Source organism: Nematostella vectensis, chromosome 2, assembly GCF_932526225.1.
Source record: "Nematostella vectensis chromosome 2, jaNemVect1.1, whole genome shotgun sequence".
Taxonomy (NCBI): Eukaryota; Metazoa; Cnidaria; class Anthozoa; order Actiniaria; family Edwardsiidae; genus Nematostella; species Nematostella vectensis.
In genome coordinates, this window is record NC_064035.1 from 5,974,653 (window position 1) to 5,996,336 (window position 21,684).

At 40.5% G+C, this 21,684-nt stretch overlaps 3 protein-coding genes across 3 annotated transcripts; 1 reads left to right on the forward strand and 2 right to left on the reverse strand.

Annotated features, from left to right (window-relative positions):
- Window positions 1–361: 361 nt before the first annotated feature.
- On the reverse strand, window positions 362–8,908 carry LOC5517929 (alpha-1,6-mannosylglycoprotein 6-beta-N-acetylglucosaminyltransferase A). Its single transcript, XM_001637872.3, has 17 exons — window positions 8,309–8,908; window positions 7,948–8,027; window positions 7,608–7,766; window positions 7,011–7,169; window positions 6,605–6,756; window positions 6,016–6,168; window positions 5,362–5,498; window positions 4,861–4,979; window positions 4,698–4,760; window positions 4,492–4,584; window positions 4,041–4,124; window positions 3,640–3,702; window positions 3,439–3,555; window positions 1,872–1,946; window positions 1,386–1,482; window positions 1,266–1,308; window positions 362–879 (listed from the first exon to the last, which is right to left on the reverse strand). The coding sequence occupies exons 1-17, from the start codon at window positions 8,481–8,483 to the stop codon at window positions 684–686; spliced, it is 1,965 nt and encodes a 654-aa protein (XP_001637922.3). The 5' UTR covers window positions 8,484–8,908; the 3' UTR covers window positions 362–683.
- Window positions 8,909–8,971: 63 nt separating this feature from the next.
- On the forward strand, window positions 8,972–14,419 carry LOC5517930 (tetratricopeptide repeat protein 19, mitochondrial). The gene is made up of 10 exons (XM_001637806.3): window positions 8,972–9,324; window positions 10,116–10,213; window positions 11,067–11,207; window positions 11,474–11,512; window positions 11,597–11,653; window positions 11,897–11,958; window positions 12,148–12,234; window positions 12,681–12,816; window positions 13,074–13,236; window positions 13,703–14,419. Exons 1-10 carry the CDS (start codon window positions 9,063–9,065, stop codon window positions 13,822–13,824), a joined length of 1,167 nt encoding a protein of 388 aa, XP_001637856.1. The 5' UTR covers window positions 8,972–9,062; the 3' UTR covers window positions 13,825–14,419.
- A 755-nt stretch (window positions 14,420–15,174) lies between these two features.
- On the reverse strand, window positions 15,175–19,039 carry LOC116601522. Its single transcript, XM_032362402.2, has 9 exons — window positions 18,561–19,039; window positions 18,386–18,461; window positions 17,696–17,792; window positions 17,276–17,332; window positions 16,775–16,874; window positions 16,641–16,707; window positions 16,289–16,354; window positions 16,016–16,159; window positions 15,175–15,714 (listed from the first exon to the last, which is right to left on the reverse strand). The coding sequence occupies exons 1-9, from the start codon at window positions 18,587–18,589 to the stop codon at window positions 15,175–15,177; spliced, it is 1,176 nt and encodes a 391-aa protein (XP_032218293.1). The 5' UTR covers window positions 18,590–19,039.
- Between the last annotated feature and the right edge of the window lie 2,645 nt (window positions 19,040–21,684).

Sequence of the window (21,684 nt, forward strand, 5' to 3'; positions counted from 1 at the left end):
GCACCAGTCATAACGATTACATTATGCAGATTAGTTTATAATCAATGCGAATCGTTTTGGTTGAACAAAAATAAAAAAAGGAGCTACCCGTGCAGAGTATTATTGACTCCCCCCGTTCTTCGCACATGCGCCAAATTGACAATAACTCCCCTGAGACCCCGTATGTAGCCTGAGACCCCGTATGTAGCCCCCTTGCCTCGCACTTTTCAGGGAATAGTGAAAATGGCGGAGTTTCGGAAATCATTACCTGAGGACTCGACGGGTAGGGTAAAGATGTGCAGCTCTTGTTTCGGGGACACAAAATACGTGCATTTCATGCGAAATGCCGTTTTGTAATTAAAAAAAACCCAGAAGACGCAGCAGGAGTCGTCGCCTTTCCTTTATCCAATCTATTGCGGCATGTAATAAATTCATTCCTATTAGACCATATTGCTCTGACCAAGATAGAAGGCTTTTCTAGTCATTTCTAGTCTTCGTGTTTTGTCCTTCATTGAGCGTCATAAGACAAAGCAGCATGTATTTTGTGCCTAATGACTATATTGTTACTCTCCATACCCATGGAGATAACAAACAAAATGTTCGACGTTTATTGTAGAGCCGCTCTATGATCGAACCTCTACCGAGCCAGAACGGTGCGACTCTGGCACGCCGTTTAATCTAGGCCTAATGCACTTTAGCAATTCCTAACAGTTTGCGCAAAGCGCGCGTTGTTGTGGGTGGCGCGTTCTGCATGGGCACACGCGTCTGTAACTAGCGTCCGAGGCGGAGCAGCTATAGAGAAGGGGTTGTTTCTGGAGCATACACACGGTCGAGTTGAATGCTTTGGCAGGAGCGACCAGCAACTCGTGGAGTTCTTTGATGCGGCAACCATGGATTCGTCTGTAATATGCCATATGGCGTCCAAAAAAGTACAAAATATGGTTACTCTGATTTTGAACGAAACAAGTTTCGCTTTCTTTATAAAGCATGTCGGAAGCATGGCTATCCTTGCCATGATGGGAACTAAGGTTGGAAGCTTATACATTTTAAAATCATATTTACAACCCGTCAAAGGGTTGTGTTTTGGGCTGGTCCAGGGTTTCAAGATGCGAGAGGGGTCTGGACACAGCTTTCAGCTTTATTAAAACAGGTGCTTTTTTAAAACAGGGCGAGAGGTAGATTGGTGGCCAAGGGGGGAACTTTCCCTTTCCCTTGGACTTGCCACTGTCCGTCTTATTCCTTTTCTTTATCTTTACGCACTGTGTATAAGGAATCTGTAGACTTACCTAGATTCTATTGCATGAAACAATTCCGGTTCACAGACCAATCCTGTCAAAAATATTGGATACAACAGATGAGGTTTGCCGTTTGTTCAATACAAGATTTAAACAGAGAGTGCCGCTTACCACTGTCTGAGCACGTTTTAATGCAGGAGTCTCCTGGGAAACTGATCTTCACTCGTAGCTCCGTGGCTGGTGGCCATTGAGAGTTCTGGCAAAAGTCCTGTTAAAAATAAGATCATATCATTTACTAAAGCAGACAAACCCGAGCACCACGCGTGGTGTGGCTGCGATATTTTGAGGTAATTCTGGGTTTTAAGCTACTACAGAAAAGGTAGGGGTAAAATAAATTGTAGGCGCTATAAGCTTATTTTGACCAAACCCTTGCCAAATAAAACAAATACCTTATGTAGCAATTTGAATTTGTTTATTCTGCATAACTTTTTATGAATAAAAATTAATTTATCATTTCACAACGGTCAGTCCAAATTAAGGATTGTTTTTTATGGTTATTATTGAGGTTTGAACGACCTAAGGGTCGTTAGGCTGGCTTAGGGGCGTTTATGGCGTCGTATCAATACTCTATACTCGTAAATGTAGACATTGCCGGACCTGATTAATGATGTACGCATTCAACCTCTCCAGCAAACCCTCGGTGGTGAACTCAAAAGGGATGATCGGTCGAACCTAGATCACAAGATACAACAAGAAACAGGTCACAAGTTATTAGACCTACCAGACTTTATAAGTAAAAGGGCTTTAATATTTTAAATTGATCAATAGTATTTCGTCCAGCAATTTCTCTTTTTGTTTCCTTTGAGTAGGGACGGCGGACGGGAGGGGTAGCAAAGGGCAGAGGATGTTGTATTTTAACATGAACGCTCGGTTTTACATCTACCTAAATAGTGTTACATGTATAAATCGATTGCTTGATTAAATCCTCAATAGCGTATAGGACACCGAGAACAGTATTGGAAGGAAACAAATGATAATGAATATAGAAAAAAAGTAGTGCCAATTGCCCGAGGATCGAACCTCCTCAGATCAAATGAAACGAGAGAAAAAATCGACCATACTTCCAGACATATGCTGAAACGACGTATGGCAGCTAAAGCTTTACGGCTAAGCTAAAGATTTCGGCCCCAGCACCCCTATCTAGCGAACTGTACAACACAAAGGAACCTGAGGTACCCGCGCATTAATGGGGAGACAATAACCAGGACCCCAGGCCTGTCTTAGTCGATTACGCCACGCACAGCTCGCTGAGATGTAGAATGAAAAATATAGGGGTCTTTTTCTTGCTTGCGTCTCTCAGCGTGTTGCTATAATAGTATGGTAATTTCGTCATCATGCACAGCACACTGTGACCTCGGCATAATATGTTGCCGCCTTAATCATTTTGTTCTGCTTTGCTCTGTCGCGCATGTGCATATGACATCGTGTTGCCGCCTTTAGCCTATTACCTTTCGTACTTAGAAACAGAAAAAGAGTAGGCTGAAATATGTTGAAATGCGCGAGATCTAAAAAAAAGGTTTGAGTGGAATATTTAGGCGTTTATCTTAACCTTGCATCGCCATCAGGGGCGTTGGAGGGCAAAACAAGGGAATGACATACAATAAAAGAAAACATTTGTTATTCAATATTTGTTTTTTATAGTGAATCAGTGATTCACAGAAACAGCAGAAAACCCTTTGTACAGAAAATATCCTTTGTACAATGTCTCAGCTTGTTAGTACTCCAAACCATATAATTCAATAAGAGAAACATCTTTAATTATAATTAAAAACAAAACAAACACAAGGGCCTTATTATTCATAGTGTGGGATAAGGAAGATGTTAACAGAGAAACGCTAGCACTGAGTACATAAGGGAAAGAAAGAAATGCCTTCGAAATACTAATACCTTAGAAAATACATCTGTCTTGACGATTTTTTTTTCGGACTACACCTATGTACAATTTGTATAAGGTACCGAAAATGAATGAATTGTATTGAAATCTCCCCCCTTCCCCCCCGGCCGCCCCCCCCCCCCCACTTTTGGGACCATTCCGCTACCCCTGTTGAGTATTGGTTGCCACCCTTAACCAAAATGCATGTATTTGGCAGATTACCTGCTCACTCTATCAAGAGGCACCCTTTCCTTTCATTACTTTCGCTGTGCAATATAAGGTATAATATACCTTCGTTTTAGCGATTCTCTTGATTGCGGCCTCTATCTGCGAGGAGTTGCCGAGGTCGAGTGTAACCGCGTGTGGCTTGGCAACGAACTTCTCCAAATATGGCTGCTGTGACGTCAACTAATAGTAGAACCGATATGGAAATTAAGTGAACATATCGACTCTCAATTCGGTATGGACAATTTTCTGTGCTAACGAGTGTACCTTACGAAGAGAGGGCTTGTCTGCAAGTTCAGGCGTGTTCAGACGATCTCTTGGTGGGTCAAACTAGAAAAAGGAAATTTTTTTAAATAATCCTTATCTCCACCAGTTATGGCTAGAAGCAGTCTAGTACCCAGACGCCGCGCGATGCATTTTGGGGAGGTCGAAGTAGCGCACGGTGCATGACGGTCAGGACGCGTTTTCAGGGATCGGAATTCACTTGTTGATTTTATTCCGTCTCCGCTCCAGGATTCCTGTCCTGTGGATGTCCGCGCAACAACAAATAACGACTGGGTACGAGTCTGGGCTAGAAGCGCAAGGCATGCGGATGTAGTTCTTACATACACAAGAGCCACGTGGTAGTCCTTTTTTTTCCCAAAATGAAAAAAAAAATGAGTGCATACCTTGGGGTTGATAAAGACGCAGCCCTTGCTAAGGGCACGTAGAGGCGCCATGTCTTCAAGCGGAGACCCGAGACCCACTACCGCCTAAGGATGCAAAATTAAGGGTCCATCACGTGGTCTCGACAAACAAGAGACAGGCAGGACGACAGGCGAAATACGCAAAAAAAGGAAAAAAACACGCGAGTGAATGGAGTGAAACAAAATGGGATGATGTGAGAAATTTCGCGGTACCGTGCCGCTTAGACGCCTTCGGAAAGACCTAAAGTTAGACGGAAAAAATGATTACAACCAATTTCGGTATAAAAATACAAACGAGGGGAGAAGCAAAAAGCCTGGATAGCCCCCCCCCCCCCCCCCTCCCTCGGTCGCGCGTTTGACTTTTCTTCCCTCCTCCTGTCTCTCTCACTTGAGCCGCTACGCAGGCTAAGAAGCAAAAAGAACTTATACATACTTTCGCTTTTTCAAAAAGTGCATCCATAGCAGCCGGTTTTAGTTTTCCGTGATTGATAACATAGCTTGGTAAGCTTGCCACCTCGGAGTCGTCCTATAAAGAAAAGGCGCATCAATGACAGGACCATGTCCATGTCCATATACGCTCTCTGCACTAGATTTGGCTATTCAATCTGAAACGGCACAGTGAAGCGTGTTGACACAAACCTCTGTAAAAACAGTATGAATCCGGAGATATTTCTTTATTATTTCTAGCATCGGGTCATGTCCCTGTTAAAGAATGTAAATGTAAAGTTTTGTAAATCCATGTGCCATCTATCTTATAAGGGGTGATAACTGTATTATGGCAATACAGTCTAAAGTAAATCACCTTGAGCGTCGATGACTTTGTTCCATAAATCACCAACATCTTCTGCTTCTTGTGAAACGGCCGTTTTCTAAGACTCGCCCCAATCTTCAGTCCCAAGAAAGAGTTGTCGGGAGATGAAGCTAACAAGCAAGAAATTTCATCATAGGTTTTGCAGTCGGCTTTAGTTCATATGAAGCACGTAAAAAAAATTACATTGCAACATCTCATTTTCTTATTTGCTAACCATATCCCTTGTTCTCATTCCTTTGTCTCCCCAGAGCCGTATAAGGGGGTGGTGCACTAGGGGCACGCCCACCACTCCCCTCACTAATATTACAAAAAGACTATAAGGAAATGACCATTAAGGTCGTGGCTGCGCCTCTCAATATTTTCTTAATGTTTCTGTGTCGTGACCCCTCCCCCTAAATATTATTATTTCGAGGCCTGCTACAGCTCTTCGCCTTGCCAAGTCTTTGCTTACTAGTGTCAATATTCTAACAAAGAAAAAAGAAATATACTTACGAAACTTTGTCATAAGCTGACGTAGGTGGAACTGCAGGTTGCCCATGTTTGACCGCCCGCCTGGTAGTTCCTTGTCGTACTTGGCGTAATTGAACTCTGCATCAGTTCCATACGAGTCTAGCACCCTGAATCTGCACCTTTTAAACAAGTATGAGATGAGTGTCATCCTTTAAGTGACTATGTGTCTGGTTGTCATTGTTTTTTTTTTTGGCTTTTTATAATAGCTTTATTGAACAAGAATGTACAATATACAAAGTAGATGCTCAATGGGGTCATGCGTGAATAGGCACCACACCCCCAAATAAACAAATTTTAAATAAAACATATTGTGGTAACCACAGCTGGTATTGTTTATGGTGATGGCATAAGCAGATAAGCGAGCGTTTTCCTTTATATTGTTTGCACTTACCGGGTCACAATTGAATGATGATGATGACGGCTATGGTGATGATGCACGTGGTGTTGATAATAATCTGATGGTTATATATGGTGTCCAACAGCCGAAGCAGGCCTCGGAATATTGGGGGTGGGGGAGGGGACGATACAGAATCTTTAAGACAAATTTGGGGGCACAGCCACGCCCCTAGTGCCTCACCCGCTGCTGCGGCCTTGTGTAGGTAGTAAGTAGTGCTATACTAAGGTTCGATGCTTTACCTGTATTTGTCCATGACTCTTGCGCGTGTTTCGGGTTGTGATGCAGCTAACATCAATTGGTCCAAACCAGCATGATCGGTATACACCAGGTCGAACCCGCTGTCCTCCCGCGTGCATCTCCGGTGCATCGCACTACTTTCTTCTGACAGATAACTAAGAGAGGTATAACCATAATATTATGTTTTAAGAGTCCACTATATTTTGTATTTCAAGCAGGTTTGAAAGACACATGAGAGTTATGCCTTTGAAGTCAAAGATTCAAGGAGTTTATTCTAAAATTCAGTCCACGAAACTGTAGGGGACTTGCGCTAAGAGACCACGTGACTTTTTGGGTGGCAAATTCAAACCAAAATAAACACAGAAATGGCTGCGCCCGTTACGCCAGAAAAAGACGAAAAAGACGAAAAAAAATAATAAAATCTTTAATAGAAATGAACCCTTTCTAAAAACAATTCTGGCTTTATTCGTAGACGCGTAATAAGTTGCTTTTTGTTGTTGTTTTGTAGCTAGAACACTGACTGACACGTGCTATGTTTTGCCGCGCAAAAAGTCAATTGATCTCTTTAAAAACATTTTTAAGGCCACATACCTAAGCAGCTCTCCCCTGTCACGTGACACGGTCAGATCATGCCCCAGAATGAACAGTGACGTCAGCAGGTCTAGCCATTGTTGCAATTCGTCCGTCATCGGTACGGTGGTGTTCCCAGTAAGCTCGTCTAACATCCCGATATATACTAAAACCTGGCAAATGGTAATAGGTACGAAAGAAACGTAGCAATTATGTTGCTACCTCTTTGATTACGCTGATGGGAAAATAGTTATGCCAATAACAAGTGCGCGCATAGGTTTTTATAAAAGCATTTTGCAATGAGTGGTGTCGTCTTGTTTCAGACGAACTAATTCTCGGGTTTGCCTACAGGATATAGCAATGAGCTGCCATGTTGTTTTGATACTTTTCATGACACAATTAAGGGAAGTAAGTTATTCAAGCTGACCTTTTTTCTGTATCTCTCTGTGGAAGATTTGTGTTTCATGAATCTAAGTCCATCTTTCCAATGGTGCCAGTCCGCTTGGATCGCAGGGACAAACTGCGTAAGCACCTGGGCCTTCCCTAGAGTGTGGGTTAGTTCATCAAGATCGTCACGCAGGATAGCCTAGGAGAATCAAGATGTACTGCATTCGACTTGGCATTTATAGCAAGAAAATTCAGAGGCATATAACATTTCTGATGAAACCATGCCTGCAAGATGTTGTAAAATAATGTCATACGAGTGCGAAAGCAGCCTGACAACAGCTTCTAGCAACATTGAATCACGTAACGATGTTTGCATAATAGACAAAGCACGATGATTAATACTTTCTTGTCTGATTGTCTGGCAATTGAAAACTTTCCATATACAAGCGCGTAGTCAATATTTGCTGGGGGATGCGCAGGCATGTACATCATTTGCAGATTTTTTTAGAGAATAAAAGCGTGGACCTGCTTTTTCCTCCTCCCCGTTTCCTTCGTGTGCTTTCTCCAACGTCAAGGGAGTTGCACCTGCCCGCCCCCCCCCCCCCCCCCCCCACCACCACCACCACCACGTAGTAACCTGCTCTCTCTTGCGCTCCTTTTTCTTCATGTGCTTTCTCCAAGGCAGGCGTGGACACCAGGATTCTACTTCGCTCAAATACACAATGATAGAGCAGTCGGTGCCATCCACATCATAGTCCTTGTAACAAGGATCCTTTGCCCAATTTTCCCGCAGACGCTATCATAACAAAAAACAGTCTGTTATCGCCAGGATCTAGCAGTTATTAGGTAAAAAATCGAAATAGTTAAACAAAATCCAGGTCTGTTTTATTTTCTACGGATTAATATTTTCTTGGGCCCCCATACATTCCTAGAATTACAGTAGCCTTGGGCTGCCTGTGGTTTCCCAACATTTTTACCTGGACTTGGTTTTCGCAGTCTGGGAATTGTCGATCTACCGGTATCTCACAGATGCTTTGAAATACCACAGAGTCTCCCCCTGCATAGAAGGTTGCATATTAAAACATGGTGAAGAAATTCAGTATCAATCATATTAAATTTGGTTTGGAGGTTCGAGTCTCCAAGGGTTAGGGATATATATATGAAACAATTATCTCACGGCGAAAAGAAGAAATACATTGTGGAAGAAAATCTTAAAACTGCCCTTTACACATTTAAATCGCAATTTCGGGTTTTTATCTATATAAATATTTTATTTCAAATGGCGCGGTTCTAGTCGTTAAGACAGTGCAAAATGATATCGGTGAAAGTCCCACTCACCATTTCTGTTGTCGACTAATTCAAAGAGCGGCGTGGAGTACGTTAGTCTGGATAAGTACACTCGACTCTGCTCGAAATCCAAAAACAGATGTGCGGATACCAGGAACATGAGCCATAGCGCACCTAGAACCGACAGCGTTACACAGATACTCCGAAAGCTGGCCGAGGGAAACATATTTCGTCCGCAATGAGAAGGATACTACAGTGATACGTAGACTATATGCATACATTTAAAATGCGGATAGTATTAAACGTGAGACATTTTTGTGGGAGCGTTGCTATGCGCTTGGTATCACTAAGCTGGGTTTCTTAGACTTTCGTACGCTGCCTTAGAAAGTACTACTACTTTCTTATTTAAAAAGTGCCATGACATACTATTTAATTGGAAAAGACCAACCTTGGGACAAGGTTTGTATGCCGCATTATTATAGGAAAAGAAAGGCCTGTACTTAGGCTGTCTTCCAATTCGCCCTGTATCTTTTGGCTTACATCCCTTTCTTAATACCAAAGTATATATTCAGTTTCGTCATTTTTTTCTCTACAGTGTTGTTTGGTTCCCCCTCCTGCATGTGTTTGCAACCGCATATTTCTTTCTTTTTTTCCGTTTCAAGTTTTTACTGCGGCCTCCCGTCGCGCGCGCGGCTGAGCTTGGTAACCTGGCGAATAATAGGAGCGGTTACATACAGAACTCTCAGCTCGACATGTGAATTTTTATTTATAAAATGTCATTTTTCAGGGTTCTCTTTAATCTAAAATGAGATTTCTGACAGGGCAGGTTATTTCAAACTGTTCGCGGTGCGTTGGGTGTTTGTTCAGTCGAGCTGTTGGTATACAAGGACCAGCACTTCGAAACAGTACCCGAAAATGTTTTTCTCTTCTAAGCCCTCGTAAAACCTTCGTTGGGAGAAATACAAGTTTTTATCGAGTTGAGATCACAAAAGCGTGGCTCTCGCAAAATGCTGTTACAAATGTAAAAGCACGTATTCCGGATGAGCTCTGGGCTCTGTTGATCATCGGTAAGTCAGGAAAGAATGGAAATACTCAAGTTTATTTAAATAAGTTTATTGTCACAAAGTAAGAATCTTAGTAACTAAAGTACAACTTTATGGGGGCCATGGAGCTGATGGGTGGGGGTGGCTGGTTGCCCAAACAAAATTCGGATACAAAATATGGAGACTGAATATGATTCATATACAGGGAGGTCCAGGTGAATGCCCCACCTCCCCAAAATGTCACCTTTTTTAACTTCCAAAATTGTTTGTGCCAGTGGTGATAGTTGCAACTATCATTTGAAAGCCAGCTATCATTGACTATCATCATCTATCATATCATCTATCATGGGGCTTCAACATATTAAAACAGACAACTGATAGTTGAGGATCGTTTTCAAGTCTGCGGCAGTCCAAAACAAATCAAACTTCTGCTTATGTTTTACTGTCAAGAGAGCTCTTTCTATCAAAAAAATACATAAGTAGAAATCCTGTGTACAAGTGAAAATTAATTTTGAAAAAAGTGATTACAACCTGACTATTTTGATTTCTGCACATGATGACATGATCACCCTACAGTATCAGCAACTACTGACCATGGCGCATTTGAATGTACACATGATAGTCAATAAGGCTGGCTAGTATAGTCTGTAAGCTATTACGAATGAGTATGTAGTTTTTAACCTACTTCACTTATGGAATTTACAAATGCACAGAAAATGCTTTGTTTAATTTTGATATTTAAATGTCATATTTGATAATGTGACTCCCTTTCTATAGAATTTCAATTAATAATTTATCTATATTATCTGTTGTAGGTGGTGGAGGTGTTGCAGTATTTACATTTGTTCTTTATAAGAAGAAACAAGTTGCTGACATGAAATCGACTTTAAAGATAAAGCTAGCAGAAGCAAAGGTATGTACTTGATTTAGATGTTGAACTGTTCTTTTGCTTAATCCAAATTACTGGGGAGTAGTTTCTGTATGGTAGGAGTTTGACTTATATATATCTGGCCTAAGGCCTGAACTCCTGTAAAGTACATGTAAATGATTGTTCTAACCACAACCATCAAAAAGGTCCCATCTCCCTTGAATGACCATCCCCTCTAAGGGTGTTTTTAAACTAAATAAGCCATTGCAACTTTCCACCCAGTGTTGAAGATGTGGATGTTGTTGATGTCTGTGAGAAAATGAATTGTCTGAAGTACAACATTTGTTTTAGTTTTTATCCCTACATTAATTGGTATTTGGCCTTGTACCTACCACTTCTATAAAGCTTAGTCAAGTTTGAAATACCCCCTCCCCTAAAACAACATAAAAAATGTACTGAGCCTAAACAAGCATTTTGTAGGGTATATATCTGAAATGACTTATATTTAAATAATACCATATATACTTTTGTGATCAGATACTACTGTATTTAACAATTATTCCTTGAACTCAAATGGGATCAAGGTTCAATAGCCCATGGGGCAGTGTGTAGCAAATTTGTATAGCCAAAAACATTGTATGGTCTGGTCGTAAAATCTGACACTTTAGGCTATAACTTTTAGCCTCCTAGAAGGTCAACCAATCAGAATGCAGCATTGATGAAAGGCCACTAGTAGGTCAACCAATCAGAATGCAGCATTGATGATAGTCTACTAGAAGGTCAACCAATCAGAACGCAGCATTGATGATAGTCTACTAGAGTGTGATTTGACTAAATACTGCTTTACTGATCCCCATCTATACAATGAAAAAGCTAATTTTCAATTGCTTTTTTACAGCAACTACTGGACAGTGAGGAGAAAGATGAGGCATATGTACTACTAAAAGACATTCTGAATATGATTCATCTTGATATAGCTGAAAAAAGGAAGAAGAATCAACCCCCGACACACAAAGCCTTGAGATTTGTGTTAGATAAGGTAAATGCAGCATGTGTAATCAAATTTAACCTCATGTTAAGTAATGGTCCATTTAGAAAAGAAACTACTGTTTCTTAGTAGTAGAGTCATCCTATTTATCCTTGAAAATAGATCACTAGATGTTGAATGGAGTATCCCCCACCTTGCATTTTACAGGTTACCCATGACCTTGTCCTTCTTTCCTGATCTGTAAAAAAATCAAGGGTAATCATATTAATCAGAGACCATTGTGCTTTTTTGATTTCAACATTTTATTTCCTTTTCAGTCAGCAAATCTTGCTAGTGAACTTGAGAAGTGGGAAGAGGTCTGTACTATATGAGTCCATCCTTTATTGTTTTATAGTACGTGATACAAAAGAATAACATGCATTTGTTTAAATTCTTTTCAGGCAGAGCATTTGTACCGGTTGACAATACAGGAGTACCTCTCCTCTGGCATGGACACTGTAAGTAATTATTTTTGCTACAGGCAGCTAAAATACCAGCCATCAAACCAAAAAGAAGTTTGTTTCTCTTTACTATCAGAACAGGGAGGTTTAGAAACCTCTTTAAACCTCTTTTGATAAAAAACACCTTCTTGACCCTCACAGTGTTTGAAGTATTTGAATGCAAGACATTAATGATAATGTTATATTAATAACATCATCAAAAACGTTTCCCAACACATGCTTGGATTATTATATCTACAGGATGATGATGCTGTAATTGAAGTTTCCTTGAAGATGTCTCAGGCCTGTGAGCAACAAAACAAGTAAGATTTCTCTTTCACTATTTAACGTTTTTCATCGTGAGCATCAATTAGAAATGAACTAAGTGTGTTATGTTCTGTGTGGCAAGGTCAGAGCTTTAGGTTCAGTAGTTTTTTATGTTTGTTGTGTTCTGTCTGGCAAGGTTAGATCTTTAAAATCAGTATTTTTTATGTGTGTTGTATCATGTCAAGGTTGGAGCTTGCTCTGGAAGGTTATAAGTGGTGTGCCGGGAAAGCAGAAGAAAAAGTCACTGGTGCAGATGAAGCATCTGACAACAGGTGAACCACACATGCCCACATTTTAGAAGACAAAACGATCTTATTCATAGATCTCTGAATTCGCTTTGTATGGTACTTCACATATGATAACTGCTCTGTCAGTATGATAAGTTAGCCTTACTAGATGCAGTGCCAAGATTATTGGAAGGGGGGACAGTGTTACGTAGGCTGCCTTTTAGTCTATCATTTGATGATTCTTTGATAACCAAATACCACTTTTTAAGGGGGGGAGGGGGTGACAGCCACCTATCCTAGCGATAGTACAGTACAGACCTGCTTGAGATATGGAAAGCCGTCACATTTGGAACTAAATCCTCATATAAAGTTCTATCATGCGTCTCTTATTGCTGCTAATAAAATCTGATAAAAACCGTTTTATTGTGAGTAAGGATTCGCGCATTGTGTTTGACCGTAAAATAATCATCGTTATTAATCATTTTTCTCAGTAAAGCGTTACTTGGGGTGTGTCTGGATGGGCTTGGCACATTTCTACTAACCCATGGACATGCCGAACAGGCAACAGAGGTATTCGAACACGCCCTGGAAATAGCAGAGGAAGTGCTGGGACCATCAGATGACCAGGTATTACCACTGATAGAATCATACAATGGGATAATATAGAAAAGTGAAAACTACAATACTTTACACAGATGATATAAAGGTGCTAGAAAACCGCTGGTCTAGGATTCGAACCTGCAGTTGTCTTCTAAGGTTCCACAGGTTATTTCTACTCCACAAAGCTTTGACAACTTTTCGTCAGTCTTCTTGCGATTTATTGTTGAACATTAGCAGACTTTTACTATGACATTTTCTAACTTGATGCCAATTCTAATTCCCAGACCCTCGTAGTTATGAATAACCTTGCGAAAGCGTACGCAGAGTGTGGGAAATACGAACTAGCTGAGGGTGTAGCGAGGAAGACCATCGCGTTAGCCGAGAAAACTGAACACTCGTTCCTTGCCGTGTTCATGTCAAACTACGGCAACATCTTGATGGAAAGAGGTGAGAGTCTTAAAGAGACCAAGGCAGTCGCACTATTGTTATTGCTTTCAATTAATTGGAGGACAGAATTAGGGGAATGAATCTCAAAACAACCCTATTTAAAGACTCTAAAATATTGCAATAGGTTTCTCAAATCAAGTGCTGGAAATTGATGCTTTTTCATGTTTGGTATGTTGCTGATGACAACGAATGGCTGACAGACAGATACAATAGGGGAGGGGGAGGGGGAGGGGGGCAAAATAAAACGCTTTTCTTAAAAATTGCCGTATGGATAAAAAATGGATAATAAAAAAAATGAAAAAAAAAGACATTAAATTTTTGTTGCGCATCGCCAACAAAAACGAAATAAAATAACAGCTACGTAAAAAATGGATTTGGATTGAGAATTAATTTCAGCCGTTTTTCAAAAACACCGACATGGATACGGACGTCCCTAATGTTTAATTATTTGTCTGTTTTCTTCCAGGCAAAATTAAGAAGGCCAAGCGAGCTCTAATCAAGGCACTTAAGTTAGCGGAAGAAGCCAAAGACGAAGAAGCGCGTAGCATGATCCAAACAAACATGATGAAGCTTGACATCAGTTTCTAGAATACACTACTCGCCCGGTTCTTCATACTGTGACTTTTGCATTTAAAGTAATCTTGCTTGGCTTGACGCTATGATGGCTGCAATGCGGAACACGCATTTAAAGAGCCATGATCAGTCACACCTTTGTTATTGTTTTTATTCCATGTTGGAAGGTGGAATCTTCCGATAACCGTCAAAATAACAAAGTTCTGACATCGTTTATTAAATTCAATAGAAAATATCACGCCAATCGCTTTCCCAAATCGTCAATGGAACTGAATGCTTTCTCCCAAGTGGTATTTTACTAGGATAACAAAACGGTGCTTGAAAGAGACTCTTTAACTTGCTTATGAAAAAAAGGTGGAGACCACGAGTTTCTATCGCGATATAGAATTATAACAATCATATTTAAGTAACTATCAGATATCAGTGTTTCTCTGCCTGGCGGGGAATGTCACCCATTACAGGAATGTAAGACGTGTCAACGACATTTGTCGTTATTATGAACGATAGTCATATTATTTTTGCGTAATACCAGTATACTATTTCCTATTTAAAGGCGCTCTTTTTGTACCTCCTGGTTTATCATACATGAACCTATGGCTGCATGTCGTAACGTGGTGTTATCATACACTCTAGGCCCGTTCTGACTCCCCCCCTCCCCCCCCAGTTTCTCGATGTCCGTAAGCTTCAAGGCCCCGAGTTCGTAAGCTTCAATTCCCACTTGGGCAGTTATATATATTTTTTTTGTCTCTGTCCTCGTTTTATAGTAATAACGTAATTTAAACATCATCAGTTAAAACATAAGTTCTCCTCCGGACTTTTGTAAATATACATCTATTTGTAAGAATACTAATTTGTACCTCGATCGGGATCAGATGCAACATATTGTTTTAAGGTGTTTATTTACAAAAATCGCAGATTCTATTTCATAGTCTTCTATTCAATATAAATATCTGATATTATTTACTAAAGGCCTAAGTACGCTACTTGACTAGTTCTTTTGTTATTCTATATTGATTATGTAATTGCCAAAAGGTGCCTATTCCACCTCTTCTATCATGTGGATCCCAGGGATGGGATTCCATGTGTTGGGGAGAGGGCATGCCTTTTGTTCTCGAATTTACAACACGAACGTTTCCAAGTAGAATTCATCAACTACAAATATTTCTAATTCTCAAGAGTTCATTGATACTAATGTCCATTATTTGCTCTCCATGCCCTTCGGGTATCTTTCCCTGTAACCGTAGCATATAATTATCTCTTTACTTTTCTGGCTCCAGTCTGGCGCGGCTCGTTTTGCCCTTGCAGTCGCCTTTGGCGTGAGCCTGGGAGAGAGCCCGTTGGCTGAGCAGACCGCTGTCCAGGGAATCAAATGCTCAATTTCCGTGGGACCTTTACGCATCGTCCTCCTCGCGTCTTCAGCACGCTCGCTGTGCACACCTCAGCCTGGTAAATCTCTCGTTTACGTTGAAGGCGTCTCAAGGTGGTTGACCCACTATCCTGACTGATGACTTTAATCTTCGTCGCAGCAGCTTTACAGTCGTCGTCCACGCGCTTTCTTTTCTGCCCAACGAGGCGCTGCTTAACGTCCACGTGCTGTTTCGATGGTGTTTGGTCAGCAATACCTTTTGCCTTCTTTGGCTGATGTGCATTTGTGTCATCCACACTCGTGGCAAGCTTTCTCTTCCTGCCAGTAGCTCGCGCTTCGCAGGCTTGCATGCTGACGCCTTGTAGCAACACAAGTGGCGATTCACTTGTCAATTCCTCCACATCTATTATAGGGCTCACTGGCCTGACAGGTAGCACATCTTGGGGTGACACTGCCGGTATCTCTTTACTCGGAGTCGACGGAATGCTAGGTGCGTCGCGTGGGGTTTTCTCAGCTCCATTTGTTACTGTTGAGGACGCCTGTTGGAAAAGTCATAAACACATTGTGAATAATAGAGAATCGATGGTATATTCGACCATGGAAGAATAACGCCGGGCTTTCACTACGCATGTGCAATAAACAGCGTCAGAGGAACTCAATAGGGGAAGCAAGAAAGGAACCATCCCGTTCCTTCGTCTTCGCTTTCTTCTCAACTTGCGTCTCCTTCGCGCCGATGTTCACTCGCGAAGTTATTATCTTACGTCTCCGCTGTCTTCTCCGTCCCCTCCCCAAGTCAAAACAGGCCTTTAGATGTGGAACACATGTCAGATATATGGTTACCTTAGCTACGCCCACACCCCGCGGGTCTTTAAAGGTAACTGCACGAGACGAGCATGGTCGCCCCGATCGCAGGCGGCTGGTGCAAGGCTCATACGATCGCGCGATCGCTTCACGCCTCTCCTTTTCCTTACGTTTGCGTTCTCTCTAAAATCAGTTAGGGAAATAAAAACGGTAATTAGCGTTTTAAGCTTTGGTCGATTTTTTTTTGTTGCAGAGCAGAGTTTCACAAATAATTCTGATTCGCCAATGCATTACATTTTAGACACCGCCTACCTCGGCATGTTTGAATTGCAAGACGTTCTTGTAGAGGTAATAAAACTCGACGCAGTCACCAATACTCTGTAAAAGAAAACGCTTTTTATCACTGTTGGTACGGTAGAACCTCAACTTAATGGACATCCATCAAGCAGACAATTTCTAAAAAAGTCCCGATTTCAAATTCTTGTGTCTAATTCTATGAATAAGACCTTCACCAATCGAACACGTCAATTTAACAAGCACATGTTTTGGCCCAGGGGCCCAAGGGACTATCCATCCAACTAAAGGTTAGCTTTGTTCAGGCTTGCCATTTTGTTATATCGGGATAGACTGACAATACTGAGTTGTTCATTCTGTTTATTCTAACCTTGTTCGGAAGACCTCTGGCAATCAAGGCGAACTTTTTCTCCCGATAGCTGACCAAAGTGTTGTACCTGAAAAAATGAGAATATTTAGAACTCTAGCCGAAACTTATGAAACGCTTCCCTTTATACTACTTACTTGGTCTCAAAGATTTTGACTTCATCCGGGGTCCATTTTTTATGAACCACTTGAGGCCGAGTGTTTTGTGCACGTATAATGGCGTCGAGTACCACCGAGGCTGCATAAATCACATAAAGACTAAATATACATTTGACTTATATAGACAAGCGAACAGTAGACTGTACTACCAGGTTTGGATGAATTACATGACTGAATTAGAAAGAGAACAATACAATTGTGTGGCTGCAATTGAAAATTATTGACAAGAGTTCGCAGAATATTAAAACTACAGCAAGACATACATAGGCTAGCGAATTTTGTACGAGCCAAGTCTTATGAAAACTGCAGCAAGACATAGACAGGCTAGCGAATTTTGTACGAGTCGAGTCTTATGATAACTGCAGCAAGTCATAGACAGGCTAGCGAATTTTGTACGAGTCGAGTCTCACAGGGTCTGTATCAATGACGTACAGATTAAATTATACCAAGGGTTATAATAATAATCACATACTCACATACCTTCTGGGATGTCCTCATTGCACTCAGAGAAAGGCCGACACACAGGCAAGTCATCCTCTGAAGATCACAAAGACGACCACAGAATATAGGTTAGAAAAATTAAAAGGGGGTTAATAAAAGCCACCTGAAAATGGCGAAGCTGCCCAGCTGATTTTGATAGAAAACAAGCATGACATTGTAGTTGATTTCTTCAAAAATGAGTGTTTCCAACAATTTTTAATCCTAACAAAACACTGAGAGAGAAAGCAGCCATTTCAAACTGACTAATGTGGAGAAGTTATTGCGAGACTTTTAGTGAGTTTGGTAATTGAAGTATACAACTTTATATACGTATTTTTGTCACATAATTTTGTTTCTTATATTGAATGAAAATAATATCAAACGTGCGGCTCACTAAAGCTCTTTAAGGTGTTGTAGTACCTGGAATTGCGTTGAGGAGATCAGGCAGAGGTCGGTCGTCAGGGAGGTAAATATCACTGCCATACAAGCAGCTGTCCGGGATAACTGGTGCTTGGGCCTAAGATATGCAACGATATGGCTATTACTGTCCGTAGTAACTGGTGCCTAGGTCAATGATATGAAACAATATGGCTAATATTGGCAAATATTTTACGTTATATCAAGCAAAATCAAAAAGCTATCAGATTTTCCTAAGCGAGCCGATCAAAACGTTCATTTCTGGTTAAGGATTCAAATAAGTAGCTTTCGATTACTTTTGAACACTATTCATTTATCAGCACCCATAAACAGGGCTTGCAGTAGGGAACTGTTATCTGCGCGCAGAGCTCATGATAAACTTGATGATCGAACACGTAGTAACGCATAGAAGGCGCGCGCTGGTGGTTGCCACTAGAAACTAGTCGAAACGATGAAAACAAATATTTGGAAACAAAGATGATTCCCCGCCAAAGGAAAAATTTTTTTGAGAAAACAAACTACCGAAAAAAGACGCAATGCAATTAGTCACATTTCTTTAAAATAAAGTAGTCGCCGTAAAGCGCACTACAGAAAAATCACATACTCTTAAATACATAAAAGATAATACTAATGTTTCTCAGATTCGGAAAAAAGGGGTTGACAAGTTGCAAAAAAAAATCTGTATAAATATACCTGTTGATCTGGCTCATCCTCTTGGTCAGAAGGCTTTTTGATCCAAAGCTTTTTGAATCTCTTGTGATCAGTCACACTGACAAAAAAGGGAACATCGGAATGTCATTTTTACGTTGTCTAGTGCATTGAAGAAATAGAGTGAAATCAAATTAAAAGTAAAATATGCTTTACTTACCTGACAGATTGGTTCGCGTTTGAAGACATTTCGTAAACGTTTTAATGTTGAGAAATCGCAAGTAGAAAAACGAATATTCTGGATAAAGCTCCGCAGAAAATTTGCAGAACCAGCTCAACGAAAAGTTGATATAAGTACAACTTGTTGATTTCTTTCCCATTGTGATGTCACCTAACAGAAGTGACGTAAAATGAATCGTGCACTTTTGTAAAGTCATGGCGCGGCTTTCTTGTGTACGCACAACACAATCGTGCACAATTACTTACATTATCTGTTTTGTGTTTTCTGGTGTGATTCACATGTACATTTGATATAACGAATCGTCGTGAGCCGTTGAAAATGGTTTGTTACCGCGCGCGCTATGGATCGCGCAGCTCTCCGGGCGTTCTAGGCTTTGTGTACACGGGTCGAATTTTCGGCCGCTTAAAATTTCGAACGGCTACGTGTTCCGTTTACAGGGGACCTCACCTAGCTGGATAAAAAACATCCTCGGAAACCCAGAGGTATTTCCCTCTAACGTTTCACTTGCGATCAATGTCATCGATCAATCATGATCAATCATCGGCAAATCACTGTGGGAAATCTATATCTCTATAGTGTGTAATGGGCTTTATAATGTGATAGGTTCAATAGTAAATGGGATTTTTGCGACCAACTTCAGCATCAAATCATCGTTCGTGAGCGGATTTCTCGAACTAGACTGATATGTTTTGTGATTCTTTGTTATCTTCCAAAGCAATACTACCTTCTTATGTGTTTCTCTTATTATCTTCGCAGGACATTATGATAGAGATAGTAAAATGTGCTCGAGTTGCAAAGCCAGAAGAGAAAGAAGTTGGAGGTATAAGGAATGTATCAATGCGTAAATCGCAAGAAACGATTAAAACTTCGTAAACTTAAGTTATTCACTAATCACTGTACTTACATCTAAAGCGCCTATGCTTTATAAACTGTTACTTGAAGCACAAAATTGAATAACTTAGCTTAGTAAAAACCTAGTAATCAGTCTTGCACCTAAAATTTGTCCAGATATTTATTTTGAATTTCTAATGTTACTGTAGTTGGTTTTTGTCCGTATATTCTGATCACAGTAAACCTTGCATATGAAGAACCTAGTTATCTTTTCAAGCTAGCCTACCAGGTTCAAATTTAAATGGTGCATATAGAGGCATTAGGCTTCTAGCTTCTTATCTGAATATACAAAGATGGAGGAGGTGGCAGTTCTTTTGGAAAACCGTAATGACGCCAAAAAGGGTAATGTTCAAAAGCTGTTAAAGTTGTTATAGAAAAATAATATCGTGTATGTTTGTTTCAGCTTTGTTATGTTGGAACACTTGTTAGTAATTTTGTCCTGGATACCTTATGTCAAATGACTATTATTTTTCAAACATTTTTTCAACTTATATTTTTGTTATTTTTTAAACTGAATTGTTTAATTAAATGATTTGTCAAATTCATAATAACGTCTTTTCCTTGGTGTTTCTAAATTACTCTAATTTCTCCAGTATTAACCCCTGAAGTAGGTGGAGTTTAAACGGCCATTTTGTAAAAACAGGGGGAGGGGGTTGAAATCATCCCTTTAGTTACCCAATTAGTAGGGGGAAATAAAATAGGGAGTAAAAATTGACTCCCATTTTGAGGGTGAATTGTACTCTTTTAATGGAGTAACAACAAGCAACCTAGTAAATTACTCCACTTAGCTACCCCCTAAAGTGGGTAAAATTTACTCCCCTGAGAGAGTAGGAAAAAAAAGGAGTAAAAAATAACTCCATTTTGAGGGTAAATTGTACTCCTTTAATGGAGTAATAGCAAGCAACCTAGTAAATCACTCCCTTTAGTTACTCCCCTACAGGGGTAAAATCTACTCCCTTGAGAGAGTAGAAAAAAGGGAGTAAAAAAGGGAGTCATTTTGTACCTCGGTTTTTTACTCCCTTTTTCGAGTTAAAACTACTCTCTGAAACTAACAGTGTATGGGAAATCTATAAATCTATGGGAAATAACAGCCCAAAAATATGTGACCCCCCTAGATCGGCGCCCAAAAAAACGTAGCCCCCCCTACATATTTGCCGCCCCTACCCAGTAATAAATGACCGCTCCCTTAAAAAATAAGTTGCTTGTAGGCTTAGTTCAAACGTCGTATTATCCATGAGCCGTATACAATGCAAATGCGTGCAAATGAAGATGAAACAATCGACTCGATTCATTTGCATTGAATACGGCTCATGGATAATACGACGTTTGAACTTAGAGCCGTAGAACGACTCTCCTCGATTACTAGAATGTTTTTTTCGGACTTTATTTGCCCATTTTACAAGCCAAGGATCTAACGACATTCTCTCTGTAAACTTCAGTGCTCTGTAAACTTCGGTGCCTCACCGCTTCACTGCCCGAATGACTCGGAACTGCCGAGCACGACCGAGCACGTAAGCCTGCTAGCCGGATCTCTAGCGGAGGGTACAAAATGCAGGTCAGATGCAGGTTGCAGGTCGAGTACAAAATGCAGGTCGGGTAATTTTACAGTTTTTTTCCTTCTTTCTATATTTCATTCAATTTCTACGGCTCACGTGACACGTTAAAATATCGAATACTCAGATTCTCGTTTTATTACTAAGCATGACCGTTAGTCTCCTTGGGGCGGGGAGCGTTTTTGCGTGACTCCGACCTCGGGCGGCTACAAAGGAAACCACATGACCGTGGGAATACTACGAATATCTCGCCAGCGATTTGCTGCACATCAACCAAACTTGGGTCAAGTAACGTCATGTTCTCCTGACTTTAGCAATTCGGGATTTTGAAAACCACTCTAATGCCAAACCTATATCTAAAACCTCCTACATAAGGTTTTTTGCTGTTTCAGCTTTTATTTCGGCTGAATTCTGAACTTGCACCACAGGGCACCCAGATCGGGGAAAAATACCAATAACATTGTCTATGGTCTTTTGTTAGAATTTTTATCATGAGCATCCCTAACAAATCGAAAAATATTCCTTTTAATGGCATAATATTAGCAGAAATACAAGAACAAGTCACAAAAAAAAGATGAATAACAACATTTTAATATGGCTCCTGGACTTGCAGCAAGGCTTGTATTAGTCCATTTCCTACACAGCTCAATAATTGAATT